Raw genomic sequence first — 20,846 nt, 5'->3', positions numbered from 1 at the left:
CGCTGTAGGTCAGAGGAAGGTCTGAGTAACTTCTTTGGAAGACGACTCGAGTCACTCCAATGGCCTTTCAAACAAGTTGTGAAAACTCACTGCATTAACGTCTCCAAGGATGATCTCAGCCACGCTCCACGTGGACCCCGGGAGCAAAAATAGCTCCGGCTTGGATAAAGTCCAGATTCTTCAGACTAAATTCCAAGGCCATCCATCAGTCAGTCTCAACTTGCTACTGCAATGACATCTCTACCTGAAGTTTTGGACTCCGGTCAGAAGATGGGGCTATTCCTCCAAGCTGCATCCTTATTTCTTAGTCTTGTACACCAGCAACTTTATGAAATCCCAAAGCATCCTAAACACACCCCACTAACGCCCATAAGAGTGACCTGGAGCAGCCATCAAGCCCAAGTTACTCTGTATCTCCAAGGCTACGTTCCTCAGATGAGGGGCGTGGACCACAGGCATCCGCCCCGGTGATTTTAGAAAATGGAATTACAGCATTAAAAACCACTCAACGCGTTACCCTGATATTCTGATTACAGTTAAAATAGATCTAGAAGAGTAAACAAATTCCCTCAGATAAACACTTTCAATACGTAGAAGTAATTCAATTTCCCTAAATGAATAAACAAACCAAAACAACAAAAAAAGAGTCGTACCTTAAAAAAAAACAACACTCAACATTTCAAACACTCCACATTTGCAATCCTAGCTTAGTCGCCCACAGGTTCTGGTTAAAGTACCCATTTGGTCTAAGTATTTCTCTACCATCTGATGGCATTAATTAATTCCCTTTACCTTTTTCTTTCTTTTTCTGTTTTTATAACACTGAGAGAGAATTCATCTCAGAGCCTTTGGCAGGCGAGAACAGCTAATGAGAGTTTAATGGCTTTATTTGGATTTTTCAGTTTTCTTTAATGGCTCTGTTAAATGGGTGATGAACGATCCTAGCTTTCCATTTAAGAAAGTCATGTAAAAACTTTTCCCCAAAACACATAAGAGAAATAGAAAGTGGGTGGCTGTCACAAAGGTGAGTCACGATGTTGTGTTTAGATATTATGGAGTGACGATGGGTTAGGCTGTTACCATCACGGATGGGCGTGGCCACAGTGCACGGAATGTTCTTTGCTTCAAGGGAAGGCAAAAGTTGCCAAGAGCACCCATGTATCTGAGTTCCCTGATGTAACTGGGCATTTGTCCTGCCTTTAAAAGGGGTTATGCACAGAAGTGCACCCCCATCAAATTAAGACATGCTTAAGCCTTAACCCCCAGGTCCCTGCAGGGTGCTGTTATTGCAAACAGGGTCATTGCAGATGTGCCCTCAGTCAAGGGAAAACGAGGTTATACCAGGACTTCCACCGGTTAGGACTCTGTGTTTTCCACAGCAGAGGGCCCAGGTTCGACCCCTGGTCAGAGAACTAAGATTCTGCAAGCCAAGGGGTGTGGCCAGAAATTGAAAAACAACAAAAAAAGATGAGGTCATACTGGAGCAGGATGGACTCCTAAACCCATGTGCTTGGTGGCCTTATAAGAAGGTGGTCATAATAAAAAAAAAAAAAAGAAGAAGGAAACAATAGCATCTGTGGCCATGTGGGGCATGGACCTATGTGGAGGTCATCGTACGAAGTGAAGTAAGTCACAAAAAGATAAATACCATATGATATCAGTTATATGTGGAATATAAAATATGACACGAACTTAGCTTGGAAACAGACTCATAGACATAAGAGGCCAGACTCAAGGTTGCTGAGGGGGAGGGGAAGCAGGTAAAAGGATGGGGCAGGAGTTTGGGATGAGCAGATACCAACCATTATATACAGGATGGATAACGCAGAGCTTAGGGAACCACAGTCAGTATCCTGCGATAAACCAGAAGAAGGGTTTCCCTGCTGGCTCAGTGGGAAAGAATCTGCCTGCAGTGCAGGAGATCTGGGTTCGATTGCTGGGCAGGGAAGATCCCCTGGAGGAGGAAACGGCCACCCACTCCAGTATTCCTGCCTGGAGGATCCCATGGACAGAGGAGCCTGGCGGGCTACAGTCCATGGGGTCCTAAAAGAGTCAGACACGACTGAAGAGACTTAGCACACAGAAGATATATTGAGCACTTCTCTCAACTAAAAAAATAGCTATACATGTGCTCAATGAGGAGGGCATGGCCACCCACTCCAGTATTCTTGCCTGTAGAATCTCAGGGACAGAGGACCCTGGAGGGCTATGATTCATAGAGTTGCAAAGTATTGGACAGGAATGAGCAACTAAACAAGAAAAGCAAAAACAGAATGAAAAAGAAGATGAAAAACCATGTGTGTATATATTTTATATACATATATATATATAATTGAATCACTTTGTTGTACAGCAGAAATTAACACCACATTGTAAATGAACCATATTTCAATAAATAGAGGAAGTTGGCCGTGTGATGACAGACATGCTGGGAGAGGGCCATGTGGTGAGAGACCCAGAGCTTGGAGAGACATAGCTTTAAGTCAGGCTGAAGCAAAGACTACCATCAAACCACCAGGAGTTAAGACTCATCACAGGAACATTCCCCGACAGGTCTTGGATGGAGGTCAACCAGCCCCACCTTCAGTGTGGACTTCAAGCCTTGAGAACTGAGCAACAATATACTTTTGTTGTTGGAAGGCAAACATTTGGTGATGTGTTGCTGCAGCCCCAGAGATCTAAGAAACAAGGCTACGTTAAAACATTGACACTTGCTGACTTGACTCAAATTATCTCCCCGTGGAAGACAGATCCTCGCGGTGACAGAGGAGCATCTCTACCTGCGATGGCTGTGACCTTCCCTGTTTCCCCGCTGTCTTCTTTAGATCAAACTCGTAAAATGGGAGCACTCGACATGGGCCTTCACACACAACCGTTTGCTGCTCAGGAAAAAAACTCAAGTCTTTTCCTAGGAACTTAAAACCGAGAAACCACTTCCCAACAGAGAATATTTGGAAACACGGAAAAGAAGGAAGGGCTTCTCAGGTGACTCAGACGGTAAAGAATCTGCCTGCAATGCAGGAGACGTGGGTTCTCTCCCTGGGTGGGGATGATCCCCTGGAGGAGGGCATGGCAACCCACTCCAGTGTTCTTGCCATGGACAGAGGAGCCTGCTGCGTTGTGGTCCACGGGGTCCCAAAATCTGCTAACACTCTGAATGGCAATCCACTCCAGTATTCTTGCCTGGAGAATCCCATGGACAGAGGAGCCTGCTGGGTTATGGTCCACGGGGTCCCCAAATCTGCTAACCCTCTGCACCTCCCCGCATTCCCTCACCAGGGCTGTGTGAGGCTGCAATGTAGGGGGCCCAATTCGGCTCCTAACCCACCCCCACCGTTCTCCCACTGCTGGTGGTCGACAGGAAGATTTAGCATCTTCGTTTTAAATTCAGAACCCGGAGCTCAAGGTTAATCACAGAAGTACACACAGGTAGAACTCAAGGACACCTCATTATTTCCCACAATTAAGTTACTCGACAAGAGAGAAAATGAGACGATTCTGTGATACTGGGGGCTGCTTGAGATGTTGGGGGGTGTTTTATCTCACTGTCTGCAGAGAATCTGCTCCAGGGAAGATGGGTGGACCCCACTGCGTATGTAACTCTTGTATATTTCCTCCTGCATTTCGCTAATGAGCTTTCTATAGATGTACGTGGAGAGATGTACAGATAAATCTAGGCAAATATATGAAATTTCTATATAGTACTGAACTAAGGTATATACTTATATACAAATGAAATAAATATACTTGCAAATATGTATATTTAAAAATGAATAAATATTTATATATAGGTAAAATATATTTGTAAATATACATAAATAAGTCCCATAACTCATATGGACAATGTTACGTGAGTATATACACACAACACAAACAGGATTTCTCTACACTTGTGAGTTAAGTGGTGGCTCAGACACTAAAGACTCCCCCTGCAATGCGGGAGGCCTGGGTTCAATCCGTGGGTTGGAAAGAGCTCCAAGAGAAGGGAATGGCTACCCACTCCAGTATTCTGCCTGGAGAATCCCATGGACATGGGAGCCTGGCAGGCTACAGTCCATGGTGTCACAGAGTTGGACACGACTGAGTGACTTTCACTGTAGCCACGGTTATATGTGGTAATGCATACATAATATATAGCTATACAATATACACAAACAGTATTTCTATATATTCATTATCAGATTTATTTCACTCTTTGGCTATGCAGTAAAGACAATTTCCCTGCGGTACATGTATTTTGATAACCCTGTTATTGACCAAACAACTCAAGATCCTGTGTAGACTGGAAACTCGAGGTTTGATTAAAATAGCCAAGTATGTCCAAATCTCTGACAAGACAAGGCCCTAACTAGATTTGAAACTCCAACTCAACTTTGAATGGAACAACCAAGGATGTCTAAGTCCTCAATAAGACAGGGTCGTACCTACCTTTGAAGCTCCAACTCAACTCTGAGCGGAACAGCCAAGTGTATCTAAAGCCCCCACCAGACAAGGTCAAAACCGAGATTTGAAACGCCAGCTTGATGATGCTCGACAGAATAGCCCAGAATGATTAGCTCCTACCCCAGCATGGACCCAATGGAGAATTTTCAACATGGCAGGGAATATTGCAGTAACCAAAAAACCCTGGCTTCACAGAGAAGGACTCAAGGGTACAGAAGAACCGAGGTCTCCCTCTATGTTGGAGGCGGGGTGGCGGAAATGACTATTCTCACGACTGGGTGGGCAGGTGCGTGCGTGCCTGTGGACCGTGGTCAAGCTGGCTACAGAAAACGCACGCAGAAGGAGGAACCAGACAGGCAACAGCGTGATGGCGGGGGGGAGAAGAACGTACCCGGTCTTGGCGAAGTTGGTCCAGTACGTCATGACCACCGCACTGAGCATCACGTCGTTCTTGGAGAAGTTGCAGCTGAAGAGCTCGGTGGGACCGATCATGGGGATGCCGAAGACGTAGGGGACCTCGTCGCCGTGGGCCGAGTCCGCCCAGCTGGGCTTCATCTCGCTTTGGCAGTGGTGGTAGAAGGCATAGAAATAGGTGGGCGAGCCGTACTGGGCGTGCAGGTCGGCGGTGGCCACGGCGGGGGCCACCCACTGGTGGTCCGTGAACAGGGCCACCAGGGTTTTGCGGCGCGTCTCGGGGTTCTCCTTGTCCGCCCAGTCCGTGTACATGAACTTGATGGTCTCCCGCAGGGTGTCTTTGCCCTCCGGGTAGCCGTACAAGTTGTCCACGAAGTTGGACACGGAGAAGTCGAAGTCGTTGGGCGTGACGCCGTCTTCGTGGTCCACGATGCCGTCCACGAACTTGAGCCCCTCGCCCTGGTTGACGCCGAGCATGATGTCGTAGTTGAGGAACTCGCCCTGCTCCATGAGGATCTGAGGGTCGTCGGGGATGACGTCCCCGTCGATGACGGGCCCGAAGGAGATGTGGTAGGTGGCCGGCGTGATGGTCTGCTGGATGAGCTCCCGGTAGTTCTTGTTCCGAAGGCACTCCACCATGTCTGTGGTGTCCAGCATGTTGCAGCCCACCTTGTCTGCCAGGATCCGAGTGTACTTGGCGGGCTGGTAGTTGACGGCCCAGCTGGACAAGGCGGTCCCACTCTGGATAATGGCCTTCTGGAAGAGACCTGGAGGGGCGAAACGGTGGACACACAGATTAAAACCCGAGAGACAGAAGGGCAGCCTTCCACCCGGCAAAGATGGCTCTGACTGTCCCGCAGGGGCACGTGAGTTTCTGGATGCGGGAGCATTGCAGCCCTCTCAGCATCTCTCTCTCATATCTCTCTGGTTCTTGGGCCCTCCCCTCCCCACCTCGCTGGACTTGAAGGATGCTCTCTTGCACACACACCACAATTTAGGGAAATGAAACTACCTTTACACTCTGGCGGCAGTGGTCATAAAAGATACAATCCCTCTCCTCTTCCCTGACTGCGTACAATACGGCTCCATCCTTAGATGTTATAAATAAAGCTTCCCAGAGTGATCACACCCCCTCCATCCCCTAAAACATGCTTTGAGGTCATAAGAGGTCAAAGGCCATTTTGCCTTACTGGCAAAACCGGGTACCACTTTATTGGGCGGAGGGGTTGGGGGGATTCCATCGATATCAAGTTCAGAGCATAACATTCTAGAATGCATTTTAATTTCCACACTCCATACACTGAAGGTGCTAAAAAAATTGCAATTAAAATAAATCCATCACATTAGCTATTCCTAAAGAAACCTTCACTTGAATGCCCCCACTATAACATACTTTCTTTTCCAAAAGAAAAAAGTCATTAATCTCAAAATGGCATCCTTTCAAAACCCAGACTTTGGTACAACTTACCCTGCTACGTTTTAAATATTTCATTTGATGAGAAATGGTTTAAAAACTTTTGGGGTGTTTTACAAGTAAAAATCTGTGTAGCTTAAAATTTACGATCCAATCAGTCTAGTATGTGAGTGTCCAGAGAGAAGCAAAAGTATTTAAAATGTTTTAATTTTTTTTTTAATGAGGACCACTTTTAAGTCAGAATGTTGGTCACTCAGTCGTGTTCAACTCTCTGCGACCCCATGGGCTGTAGCCCACCAGGCTCCTCTGTCCATGGGGTTCTCCAGGCAAGAATTCTGGAGTAGGTTGCCATTCCCTTCTCCAGGGGATCTTCCCAAGCCAGGGATCAAAGCTGGGTCTCCTACGTTGCAGGAAGATTCTTTAGAGTCACTGAGGAAAGTCTTGGTTGAATTTGTTACAGTATTGCTTCTGTTTCATGTTTTGGTTTTGTTGTGGGACATGTGGGATCTTAGTTCCCTGATCAGATACAAAACTCACAGCCCCTCCATTGGAAGGAGAAGTCTTAATGATTGGACCACCAGGGAAGTCTCCAGTAGAGTGTACTTGTCACTGCTTCTGTTGCTAAGTCGCTTCAGTCGTGTCTGACTCCGTGTGACCCCACAGACGGCAGCCCACCAGGCTCCCCCGTCCCTGGGATTCTCCAGGCAAGAACACTGGAGTGGGTTGCCATTTCCTTCTCCAATGCATGAAAGTGAAAAGTGGAAGTGAAGTCGCTCAGTCGTGTCCAACCCTCAGCGACCCCATGGACTGCAGCCTTCCAGGCTCCTTTGTCCATGGGATTTTCCAGGCAAGAGGACTGGAGTGGGGTGCCATTGTACTACTCCAGTACAAGAGATGAAGGGCTACAAGATCACAGTATTCTGTTCCTTATCTCTTCCTGCCTTTGCCCAGAACCCCTGAAGGATCTAGTCCCAGTGCCTCACGAGTTGCTGGGAGAATAAAGCATTCAGCCTGGAGTCCACCAGCTCATGTCCTCTCCATGTTTAAGGTCTCCCGTGCAACCAAGGATGAAAGAAATAGCACTGCCATTGGGATACATGTGATTCTAAAGTTTGGCGGGCTGCCCACACAAGATTGAAATGTGAAACAAATCTGGCTTTGCCCAACACACCATCAAGCCCATTTGGTGGCCAATTTCCAAACATTTATCATTCCGCTGGAAACGGGCAGCTATTGACTTGTGTGTTTGCTTCTCAAGATAAATGTCTTAAAGCAGGGGTCCTCGACCTCCGGGATCTAACACCTGATGATCTGAGGTGGATCTGATGCAATAAAAATAGGAATAAAGTACACCATACATGTAATGAATGCTCTTGATTCATTCAGAAAGCATCCCCCAGCCTCTGGTCCTTGGAAAGACTGTCTTCCACAGAACTGGTGTCAAGAAAGGTTGGGAGACCACAGCCTTAAAGTACCTCAGGGACACAAGGTCCATATTTGACCTAATAAAGGCAGTCATAAATCAAGACAACCAGAATTAGGAAGAATGCTGCTAGAAGGAATGCATTTTCTTTTCCTCTCTCTCTCTCACAGCTGTTGGCCATGACTGAGATAGCGGTGTATGTATATACATTGGTTTCTCAAGGAAGCGATAATATAACCTGTGATAAAACTCAAAAAAAAAAAAAAAAACTGAAGAAAATGTCACCTATAATTCATACTATAAAATGGGAGTTACTTTAATATTTTTAGTATCATCCCTTCTTGGTGTTTTTCACCCCACTGGTCTGAACACGGTTAGTTTTTGCTGTTGTTCAGTCGCTAAGTCCGGTCCAAATCTTTGCCACCCCGTGGACTACAGCATGCCAGCCTTCCCTGTCCTTCACTCTCTCCCGCAGTTTGCTCAAATTCATGTTCATTGAGTCGGTGATGCCATCCAACCATCTGATTCTCTGCCACCCACCCGGTTCAGCTTTTGCCTTCAGTTTTTCCCAGCAAACAGACTCTCTTCCAATTGTGCCTGATACCTGCATAGTATATTGGATGTCATAATTAAGAAACTCTCCCTGCTCCATCAGGGTCTGAGAAGTGCCTGGAATGGCATCCTTGTCCACGACAGGGTGAAGTGTTACCCGGTCAAGGTGATGGATTACTGAATGACCCCTTCACACTGGGCCAGTCTCATGCATATTTTAACCACAATTCTCGGAGCAAATTATCTCTCCTTTTGAGGAAGTGCACATGTTCCTTACAACGTTCTTATCTTTTCAGTCTTGTAGGTTTTTGTTTCATTCTTTGCCCTGAGAATACTGTGGTGGACATTTTTGCATGAGAATACCCTTTTCCCTTCTTTATGTTGATTTCATTAAGCGCTGCCACCAGAAGGGGAATTCCAAGGTCAGCAGTCTGGCTGTGTTTTGACTGGTAAGTCCTGATTCTGTACTGTTGGACTGTAACTGGAGAGCTGCTTTGTAGAAATGACCCATGCAAGGCACTCCCGTAATCACTTCTATCTATTGATTTAAGTAATTAACACCCTCCTCCAGTAGTGTTGGCTGACATGTGTGTGATTACTCCTGAAGTTGGACCTGACTCTTTTGTAAATCGAGAACTGTGATGACAGCCACGGACAGATGGGAAAGCATAATCATCTTCTGAAATGGTATAGGAATCGTTATCGCTAAGGATCTAACGTACTCATTTCTTTTTTCCTTTTTGAATAAAAGGTTAATATAAAACGTAAGCCTTCCATTCAACTCCTCCACAGTCATTTTTTAAATAAAGAATCAAGACATTCAGATTTCACTTGTTCGACTTAGTATGAATAGAATGCTACATTTCTAAGTAAAAAAAAAAAATAGATAAGCAACAAGTCACCAAGGTTTACTATGTAGAGCACGAAACTGTAGTCATATGCTGTCATAACCTATAATAGAAAATGATATACATGGACACATGAGTGTATATGTATAGTAGAATCACCTTGCTGTACACCTGTGCATTGTAAGCCAACTATTCTTCAATAAAATATATATATGAAGAAAAAAAGAAATTCAGACTTCAGAAGACTTAAAAATCATCATCAATCACACATTGCTAATGAACCCATCAATGCAGAAACTTGTCCACAACAGTGCAGGTAGCGGAAAAAAAAAAAAAAAAACACTGCATGCTGTCGCACAACACAATTATATTTCCCCCTCTTTTTTTTAGCACGTTTATATGGTACGTTTTTTTCCATTAAAGAAATTTTATTGGAGTACGCTTGATGTCCAATGGTGCGTCCGTTTCAAGTGTCCAGCAAAGCGAATCAGTTACACATATACATACGTCTACTCGTTTTTAGACTTTTCCCACGTAGGTTGCTATAGAGTCTCAAGTAGGGTTCCCTATGCTGTGCAGTAGGTTGTGATTAGTTACCCATTTTATTTAGAGTAGTGTGTGTATATGTCAACTCCAGTCTCCCAATTTATTCCTCCCCCTATATCTTCAAGAAATGTCTTTATAAAGAAAGATACATATTTGTAAAAGAAAGCAAGTAGTCAGTGCAGGAGATATAAGAGAGTCAGGTTTTACCCCTGGGTCAAGAAGATCCCCAGGCAAGCATGGCAACCCACTGCAGTATTCTTGCCTGGGAAGTCCCCTGGACAGAGGAGCCCGGTGGGCTACAGTCCATGGGGTTGCAAAAGAATCAGACATGACCTTGCAACTAAACAGCACATATTTTTAAAGAAAGATACACATTTTTAAAGAGAGGTACATATTTTTAAAGAAAGATGGTGCTGCTGCTGCTGCTGCTAACTCGCTTCAGTCGTGTCCGACTCTGTGCGACCCCATGGACTGCAGCCCACCAGGCTCCTCCATCCATGGGATTTTCCAGGTGAGAGTACTGGAGTTGGGTGCCATTGCCTTCTCCGAAGATAGTGCTAGACTCTTTTTTTTTAATGGGCTTCCCTGGTGGCTCAAAGGTTAAAGTGTCTGCCTGCAACTCGGGAGACCTGGGTTCGATCCCTGGGTCGGGAAGATCCCCTGGAAAAGGAAATGGCAACCCACTCCAGTATTCTTGCCTGGAGAATCCCGTGGATGGAACAGCCTGGTGGGCTACACTCCACGGGGTCACAAAGAGTCCGACACGACTGAGCGGCTTCACTTTCACTTTAGACTCTTTAAAGAATGAGAATTCCTTTAAAGTTCAGGTGTATTGATATACATAGTTGACACAGATATGGGGAAATTCTTAAATCAGCAAATGGACACAGAAGGAAATATAACACGACCTTGAAGATTCAGATTATGATTGTCAAAGTCCACCTGGACTTGCAAAAGTTATCCCAGGGCTGCACTTTTCAATTTTGTTGTTCTTTTTGTTTCGTTTTTGAAGGGAGTGTCAGGAAGTTATTCCACTGCTTCCAGACCTCCTGCACCCGATCCCTGTTCATTTCTATTTTAAAAACCTCTCATCTATCCAGCAACAAAGGACCAGAGGGAATCACCTTGAGTTAAGTCTGCAACAAAGACCTAAGTCTATAAGCATGTGGCTGCAAATGGTGTTTATGAAACATACAAGTCTGCAACCATCATCCAAATACTAATTCCCTCTCACACTTCTTCCAAGTTGAAAACTGATGTTAATAACATTTAAAGTTCACCAAATAAACTCAGATAGGCAAACCCAGGGTGCAAACATTTCTACAGAAGTCATTTTCCTCCAGTGATGATAAGCAACCGCGGTCGGTCATGAGTCTTAAGTGAAAAAAAAAAAAAAAAATCTTGTTAACATTGCTAATAATACTTGTTGTTGCTTTTTGGTCTCTAAGCTGTGTCTGACTTTTTGCGACCCCCTGGGCTGTAACCCACCAGGCTCCTCTGTCCATGGCATTCTCCAGGCAAGGATACTGGAGGGGGTTGCCATTTCCTCCTCCAGAGGATCTTCCCGACCCAAAGCTGGGTTCCTGCTCTGGCAGGCAGATTCGTTACCACTGAGCCACCAGGGAAGCCTGTACTGCATGTTTAAAAGTTGCCAAGAGAGTGGATCTTAAAATTCTGATGAGAAGAAAAACAGTTTTTAACTCAACGGTGATGAATGTTAATTGGACTTATGGTGGGGGTTGCTTTGTACTACATACGTAGATTGAATTCTTACCTTGTACAGTTGAAAGTAATCATTATTTTACATGTATATTATTAAACATATATAATGCAAGTGCAAGTGTTAGTCACTCAGTCATTTCCAATTCTTTGCGACCCCATGGAAGCCAGGATCCTCCGTCCATGGGATTTCTCAGGAAAGAATACTGAAGTGGGTTGCCGTTTCCTTCTCCAGGAAATACATATACTGGTGTATGTCAAATTATACCTCAATTAGAAAAATCAGAAAGCAAGCCAGGTTAGAAGAGGATGCGGATACACGTCATTAGGGGCATTTTCTTCTTTTTTTTAAATTCATTAATTTATTTGGCAGTATGGTCTTCTCTGGTGGCTCAGTTGGTAGAGAGTCTGCTTGCAACGCAAGAGACCTGGGTTCTATCCCTGGGTAGGGAAGATCTCCTGGAGAAGGGAATGACAACCCACTCCAGTATCCTTGCCTGGAGAATCCCACGGACAGAGGAGCCTGGTTGGCTACAGTCCATGGGGTCGCAAAGAGTTGGACACGACTGAATGGCTAACACGTTTTCACTTCACTGGGTCTTAGTTACGGCATGCTGGAATCTACTTCTGAAATCCCGGGCTTCCTGCACTGGCTGTGTGGCGTCTTAACCACTGGACCACCAGGGAAGTCCTTTGGGGCATTTTCTGTGGAGGTTTAAAGAGGCACCACGGTCCCACCTGCCTGTGTCCTGAATAAGAACTCCAAAGGTATATATACATGTCCCCACCCACGACTTCCCTGGTGGCTCAGATGGTAAAGCATGTGCCTACAATGCAGGAGACCTGGGTTCAATCCCTGGGTCAGGAAGATCCCCCGGAGAAGGAAATGGCCACCCACTGCAGTATTCTTGCCTGGAGAATCCCATGGACGCAGGAGGCTGATAGGCAGTCCATGGGGTCGCAAAGAGTTGGACACGACTGAGCGACTTCACTTTCTTTCACTTTCACCCACCTGAAAGGGAAGTCGCTCAGTCCTGTCCGACTCTTTGGGACCCCATGGACTGTAGCCTACCAGGTTTCTCCATCTGTGGGGTTTTCCAGCCAAGAATACTGGAGTGGATTGCCATTTCCTTCTCCAGGAGATCTTCCCAACCCAGAGATTGAACCCGGGTCTCCCGTATTGTAGGCAGACGCTTTACCGTCTGAGCCACCAGGGAAGCATTTCACCCACCTGAAGCCCCCTGTAATCTCCTACCCTACTCCATCCCCCTAGGTTAATCACAGAATACTGTGCTGAGTTCCCTGTATCACTCAGCAAATTCCTCCTTGCTGTCTATTTTACATATGGTCACGTATATGCCACAGAGGATGAGATGGCTGGGTGGCTTCCCCGACTCAATGGACATGAGTTTGAGCAAACTCTGGGAGTTGGTGATGGACAGGGAAGCCTGGAGTGCTGCAGCCCACAGGGTCGATAAAAGTCGGACACGACTTGGTGACCGAATAGCAACAGCCAGGAATCTGTAGGATCCCATGCTTCCATGCTGCCCCACATAGTATACCTGGGGCTGACTCATGCTGATGTGTGGCAGGGGCCAACACAATATTGTAAAGCAATTTAAGAAAACAAAAGTGCAAAAAAAAAAAAAAATAGGTGAAACAGATTGGAATCAAAGGGTAGAACAGAAGGCCAACTTGAGAATTTCTTTGGAAAAATCACTGCTTTCCATTATTTTTATTGTATATTATTATATATATATATATATCAGAGAAGGCAATGGCACCGCACTCCAGTACTCCTGCCTGGAAAAATCCCGTGGATGGAGGAGCCTGGTAGGCTGCAGTCCATGGGGTCGCTAGAGTCGGGCACGACTGAGAGACTTCACTTCCACTTTTCACTTTCATGCGTTGGAGAAGGAAATGGCAACCCACTCCAGTGTTCTTGCCTGGAGAATCCCAGGGACGGGGGAGCCTGGTGGGCTGCAGTCCAGAGGCTCACACAGAGTCAGACACCACTGCAGCGACTTAGCAGCTTATATATATATACATAAAATAAAATGAAATGATATCAATATAAATAAAGAACTCTATGGAGTTCACAAAAGGAGTTCAGCTCTTGGCCCCAGGGGTCCCCTGCCCAGCGTGAGGGACGCTCTTCTTACCTTCTGAATAGTGAGACAAGGTCAAGAGGCTGACGCAGGAGGCGCCCGCGCCCGAGCCGAAGATGGTGACTCTCTTGGGGTCCCCACCGAAGGCCCCGACGTTCTCCTCGATCCAGCGTAAGGCTTGGATCTGGTCCAGGAGCCCGTAGTTGCCTTTGGCCGCCTGATCGCCGGTGCTCAGAAAGCCTGCAGAGGAAGACAGGAGATTCTGGGGTCGTCACCTAACAGAGTACACGGCCACAGCATCGCTGTTACTTGGAAAGATATTTCACGGCACACCTTGTTCCTTGTTTGCTTCTCGTCCCTGTACACAGAAGCAAGAGAACAGCACCTTTTCATGGCAGAAAGGGTTATATGATATAAACAATAGTTACAATGGTTTTTCTTTCATTTGAAAAGAAAGTGAAAGTCGCTCAGTCGTGTCCGACTCTTTGCAACCCCATGGACTACAGAGTCCGTGGAATTCTCCAGGCCGGAATACTTGAATGGGTAGCCTATCCCTTCTCCGGCAGATCTTCCTGACCCAGGGATCGAACCCAGGTCTCCTGCATTGCAGGTGGATTCTTTACCAGCTGAGCCATAAGGGAGACCCAAGAATACTGGAGTGGGTAGGCATTCCCTTCTGCAGGAGATCTTCCCAACTCAGAGACTGAACCCAGGTCTCCCACATTGCAAGCGGATTCTTCACCAGCTGAGCCATAAGGGAAACCCAAGAATACTGGAGTGGGTAGCCTGTCCCTTCTCCAGTAGATCTTCCCAACCCAGGAATCGAACTGGGGTCTCCTGCATTGCAGGCGGACTCTTTACCAACTGAGCTACCAGGGAAGCCCTATTTCTTTTGATAGTATAAGGAAATGTCTCACTGGGGCTTTGTATGAGGCAAAGTGAATCTGAAATATTCACAATACACGACCATATCAGAAACCTATACATTTTATAGGCTAGCGGTAAAGAGTCCACTAGCAATGCAAGAGATGCTGATTCAATCCCTAGGTTACGAAGACTTCCTGGAACAGGAAATAGTAACCCACGCCACTATTCTTGCCTGGGAAATCCCAAGGACAGAGGAGCCTGGAGGGCTACGGTCCCTGAAGTTAGAAAGATTCAGACACGACTTAGCGATTAAACATTCATTTTACTGGATTCAAGTCATTACTCCTGTGTGTATCTAGGTTTTCCTTGGGAAAAAAAAACAAAAAACACTTCAGGAAAAAGAAAAACTAATTTTTCAGGGCAAAAAGTCTGTGTATCATCAGTGTATAAGATTGTGTGCACTGTTATAAGAACAGTAGGTTATCTTTTGCCCGTTGACTTCCTCATTAACATATTTTATTTAACTCCATTCAACTCACAAATTTCAAAGGAAATTAGAACCATCAAGACATGCCACTCTTAAATAGTTTGGAATGCATCTCTCTTTTTCTATATTAAAAAAGATATTACAGTTACATGCAGAAACTTAAAATTTTTTAATCTTGGCCAAAAGGCAATGCATATTCAAATCTCCCCAACTGTCCCCCCAGAATAGCACGGACTGCGATACTTTCTTTTAAAAACTAAGAGGATTTTAATTTTTAGTTTTAATTTTAAAAAGCGTAAGCTAAGGAATCAAACCCTAAATGCCACCTTAAAAGCTGCAAAGAAGACCATCTGGGCATTCATTGTGGCAAAGTGATAATTTTTTTGATTTTTGAGATCACATGCCCTTTCGGGTTCACACTGCAGAAATATCTTGACCTGGAACCTCTGCTTTCCTCTGATGCTTGAAGTCTTCCTGTGGGACAGATGCTCTCTTGCTCAGATTTAAATCTATGAATATTTTATGAAGAGTCCGCGAGCTTAAATACTAGCACAAACTTTAATCCAACTTTACATGCAAATCTGTCTTGAGTAAGCCTTCTGGGTGGAAGAAAAGAGTCATAAAAAGTTTTTTCCCCCCTACTTCCCACTCTTACATGACCCTACACAAAATGCCAATATATTACCTCTGTGTGGTTGTAGTTCATTCACTAAGTTGTGTCTGACTCTTGGCAACCCCATGGACTGTAGCACACCAGGCTTCCTTGTCCTTCACCATCTTCCAGAGTGTGCCCAAGCTCATGTCCATGGAGTCTGTGATGCCATCCAACCATCTCATCCTCTGTCACCCCCTTCTCCTCCTGTCCTCAATCTTTGCCAGCATCAGGGTCTTTTCCAATGAGTTAGTTCTTCCCATCAGGTGGCCAAAGGATTGGAGTTTCAGCTTCAGCATCAGTCCTTGCAATGAATATTCAGGGCTGCTTTCCTTTAGGGATCTCCTTGCTAACCAAGGACTCTCAACGGTCTTTTACCACTCCGCAGTTCAAACGCATCAATTCTTTGGCGCTCAGCCTTCTTTATGGTCCAACTCTCACATCTGTACATGACTAACTGGAAAAAGCATAGCTTTGACTGCATGGACCTTTGTTGGCAAAGTGATATCTCTGCTTTTTAATACACTGTTGAAGTCTGTCCTAGCTTTCCTTCTTAGCAAGCATCTTCTAATTTCCTTGCTTGTAGTCTGGCTGCAGTCACCATCCCCAGTGATTTTTGAGCCCAAGAAGAGAAAGTCTGTCATTGCTTCCACCTTCCCCCCTTTATTTTCCTCTTTATTGCAAGGGTTATGATAGTCACATATTTCAGGGACTGCTTATTAAATAAGCATGGCCAGTAAGTACAGTGTTTACATGAAGACAGGCTATTTGGGACTGAAAATAACAGAAATGAGAACCAATGCCTTCAAAGACATCCTTAAGCAAACCTGGAGGGCTTGCCAGGTGGTTCAGTGGTTAAGAGTTCACCTGACAAGCAGGAGATGTGGGTCTGATCCCTGGGTCTGAAGATCCCCTAGAGAAGGGAACGGCAACCCAACCCACTCCAGTATTCTTATCAGGGAAACCCCCTGGACAGAGGAGCCTGGCGTGCTACCGTCTATGGGGTCCCAAAGAGTCAGACATGACTGAGCAACTGAGCGCCTAAGCAAAGCTGGGAGCAACCCAAGAAACCCTCAGAGTAGGTTGGAGAAGACTCTTGAGCGTCCCTTGGACTGCAAGGAGATCCAACCAGTCCATCCTAAAGGAGATCAGTCCTGGGTGTTCATTGGAAAGACTGATGTTGAAGCTGAAATTCCAATCCTTTGGCCACCTCATGTGAAGAGTTGACTCATTGGAAAAGACCCTGATGCTGGGAAAGATTGAGGACAGGAGGAGAAGGGGACAACAGAGGATGAGATGGCTGGATGGCATCACTGACTCGATGGACATGAGTCTGAGTGAACTCCGGGTGTTGGTGATGGACAGGGAGGCCTGGCGTGCTGCGATTCATGGGGTCGCAAAGAGTCGGACACGACTGAGCGACTGAACTGAACTGAATCAGCTTCTCAAAACCTAAAACAAAACCGTAAAGAATGAGATCTTTCACCAACTGAGGAATGATGTTACCTTCCCATAGTTTGCCTGAGTACCTATGAGCCATGGACTGTGTGAACCAGGAGGGGGTTGGGAATGAATGGTCTGGTTCCAATAAAAGCAGCAAGAATGTTTTGGGCTTTTTTTGCCATTGTTTGAAATTGCAATCATCTGGACTCCCAACCTCCTTGCCCGAGTACATACAAGGATGTCAACATTTAGGGTGCACATTTAGGGAACGTCGCACAAATCGACTCCCCTCAAGAGTTCACGGGGGTGGCTTCGAGTTGAGTGAAAGGATAGGAGTGTGCAGACATTACCAGGCGATCCCTTATGTAATTGGCAATTACTAATTAGTCTTTCCTGCCCGAGAATGTTCTGGAACCCACCCTTCCCCCCCACTGCATTTCACATGCCTTCTCATAAAATGAATCCCACTTTGCTTGGGGGGGAAAAGCCTCTTTCAGCCGGCTTTATGGATGAAACTGGTTGATAATGACGGTTTGGGTACTGGATAATAACCATAAAGAGAAAGCCTCTCTCCCTCCATTCAGTTAAGAGGTGATTCCTTCCTAAAGGCTCTAGGAATTTTCTGGCAGAACCATCCTGGTTTTAACCCATCCACCTCTCTCCTACGTTTCACTCTCACGGAATGACCTCCTCACTTATTTTTCTGGAGATGAGCCTGACGATTTTTGCAACGGATGGTAAATCACGAGTCTTTAGGAAATCAGAGCCCCTCGGTCCACAGTGAAACATGACCGTCTCTCTGAGCAGAACGTGACTGTTTAATAACCTCTGCGACAGGAGGGACCATTAACATTCCATACCCTGGCAAATCCTACTTCTTCTAAAAGCATCTCATGGAAAGGTTTGACGCTGGCGATTCTAATCTCCTTCCAAAAGGTCTGCAGGAAACAGCTTTCCATGTGTCTCAGAACCCCAGCAAAGGTACCCAGGGGTTTTTTGAAGCTGGTGTTTCCATAGCGTCTGACATGGAATCTTCATTTACTGCTACCACCAGGGACGGCTTTTTTCCCTCTTTTTCCACCTTTTATTTTGTACTAGAGTATAACCAATTAAAAGTGTTGTGATGGTTTCAGGTGGACAGCAAAGGGACTCAGGCATACATTCACATGTATCCCTTCTCCCCCAAACTCCCCTCGCATGCAGGCTGCCACACGACACTGAGCAGAGTTCCCTGTGCTGGACAGCAGGTCCTTGCTGGTTCTCCATGTTAAACACAGCAGTGTGTCCATGTCCATCCCAGACTCCCTGACTATCCCTTCCCCCATCCTTCCCCCATTTCATTTGTTCTTTTCAGTGCTTCTGAGTTCCCGTGGCAGGACCAGAATGAATGCAAGTGGTTTTATATTCCCTATGAAAGCAAACTGCTTTCCTAGTCTAACTGTCAAAATACAGTGTTTGATGGATTTCCCTGGTGGTCCAGTTGTTGCAACTTCGGCTTCCCTGGTGGCTCAGACAGTAAAGCATCTGTCTGCAGTGTGGGAGACCTGGGTTCGATCCCTGGGTCGAGAAGATCCCCTGGAGAAGGAAATGGCAATCCACTCCAGTACTCTTGCCTGGAAAATCCCATGGACGGAGGAGCCTGATAGGCTACTGTCCATGGGGTTGCAAAGAGTTGGACAGGACTGAGCGACTTCACTTTCACTTTCACCTTTCAAAGCAGGGGGGTGGGAAGTGCAGGTTCGATCCCTGGGCAGGGAGGTAAGATCCCACCAGTCTTGTGGCCAAAAAGCCAAAACACAATGCAGAAGCAACACTGTTTCACAAATCGAAGAAAGCCTTTAGAAATGTTTCACATCAAAAATTCTAGAAACAAAACAAAACAAATTACTGCTGCTGCTGCTACTAAGTCGCTTCAATCGTGTCTGACTCTGTGCGACCCCACAGACGGCAGCCCACCAGGCTCCCCATCCCTGGGATTCTCCAGGCAAGAACACTGAAGTGGGTTGCCATTTCCTTCTCCAATGCATGAAAGTGAAAGTGATCGCAGTGCTTGATATAATCCAGACAGAGCATGGGCCGGGGTTTCCCGGCGTGGGATTGTACGAACAACATGAAAACAGCTTGTCAACTGGGAAACAATCACACACTTTACCAAAGATGGAAGGGTCTCAAGGGGTCAGTTTCCCAGATCAGCTCGCAACTTCCCTAACGTGCTTCCGATGAATTCACAGAAGCCAGTCCCTTGACTGGCCAAACCCGGTGATTTTAGACAAATGGCTCCTTTTCACAGACACACACTCCTGGCTCCAAATCCTCTAAGCATCTCAGCTGATGAAACGTTGGTTTTTGAGATTTACTGTCTCTGAAGTGAAGCTTGTAAATAAGTAATCCACTCCCCCCACCCCGCACCACCAACAACATTAACTGAACAAGGAGAGAGATGCACAAAAGAAGTCATTTGAATTTAGACAGATTAGGGACTAAATTGATACTGAGTTTCATTGAAAGCACTGGAAGAAATAAAACACACACACACACACACACAAGATGTGCTAAGTGGCTGGGTGTTTATTTTAAAATGTGATTCATGGAAAAGATGCTTTAAAACCCTAAATCCCATCTCTCATTCACATTGAATGAAATGAGTATTGTGTGCATTGTATTTGGTCTAAATATGGCTCTGGAATGAAAAGTTGAGGGTTGTAGAGTAGCTAACCAGGATCCAAATGTTCCTCATTCAACTGAACTGCAAGTCTTAAGAGACTGGTTCCAGAACACACATTAGATGGGCGGTAAGAAGCCCAGTGGGGTCAGATGTATTAATAACTACACTTCAGTTGTTTGCAACATGACTTTAATGCCACAGATGATGTAATCCCTTGAGAAATAATTCACTACCTAAGCATGAAAGATTGAGGGCAGGCGGAGAAGGGGACGACAGAGGATGAGATGATTGGATGGCATCATCAACTCAATGGACACGAGTTTGAGCAAGTTCTGGGAGATAGTGAAGGACAGGGAAGCCTGGCGTGCTGCAGCCCATGGGGTCACAAAGAATCAGACACGACTGAGCGACTGAACAACCACAGGCACAGTAGGCATTTTTTTTTATGATCATTAAACAGAAGATAACAACCAAGTGACCATAGAAGAAAAGCATTTACATTTTCAAGGTGCTTGCATTTGAGAGAAAATTTTGTATTTGTGCACACAATATTTAATTCAACGGAGTAAAAGCAAAAAGCAAATGTGTAAATGAAAACATTTCAATTAGAAAAGTCACACAATTTACTTTAGGTCATGTAAATTAGCTGGAACAGAAATCTATGTAACGAGAACCAGAGCTAAGGCAGAAATACGAAGCAGGACAATAAATGCCCGTTTTCGTTCTTTGATGCTTACAGAAAATCATTCCCTGGGTGTGTTTGTTACAAGGTGAAACTGAAGTTTTCTTCTTTTTTTAAAAAAATATTTATTTATTTATTTGGCCATGTGGGGTCTTAGTCGAGGCTTGGGGAACCCAGGTCCCTGACCAGGGGTTGTACCCAGCCACCTGCATTGGGAGCATGGGGTCTTAGCCACAGGACCACCAGGGAAGTCCCTGAATTTTTATTATTGGATTCATTTATGATTTAACAAGAGTGCATAGGTTCTAAAGAATGGGATAAAACTGGGAAAACATTTAAATCCTGTGGGCAGGACAGGCAAAGCTATTTGGATTGTGTCTGATTCTGTTTTCATTTTGCTTAAAAATGGCCCAAGTCGTAACTAATGCTACTTTTATGATATTTCGTTGCCATCTCAGTATTGCACAGAGTCAGAGCAATTTCCTGTGTCAGGAGAATAAATCTAAGAGAATGATGACGGACACATGATTTCTACAGCACGTGTTTCAGAGTGTGGGGCTCATGACTGTATCAGTGGGATTTC

General features: G+C 45.4%; 1 protein-coding gene across 1 annotated transcript in view; it reads right to left on the bottom strand.

Moving 5' to 3' along the window:
• LOC104984381 (neuroligin-4, X-linked) overlaps positions 1-20,846 on the bottom strand; it is a 153,123-nt gene that overhangs the window by 9,391 nt on the left and 122,886 nt on the right. Inside the window, exons 2-3 of the mRNA XM_010834069.1 lie at positions 13,522-13,707; positions 4,835-5,624 (exon numbers count right to left, since the gene is read on the bottom strand). Coding sequence (XP_010832371.1) covers positions 4,835-5,624; positions 13,522-13,707 — 976 coding nt within the window. The remainder of the gene's footprint in view (positions 1-4,834; positions 5,625-13,521; positions 13,708-20,846) is intronic.

Source organism: Bison bison, unplaced genomic scaffold (assembly GCF_000754665.1).
Source record: "Bison bison bison isolate TAMUID 2011002044 unplaced genomic scaffold, Bison_UMD1.0 scf7180017863998, whole genome shotgun sequence".
NCBI lineage: Eukaryota > Metazoa > Chordata > Mammalia > Artiodactyla > Bovidae > Bison > Bison bison.
The sequence above is the reverse complement of the archived record's forward strand: the minus strand, read 5'-3'. Positions and strand labels throughout refer to the sequence as shown.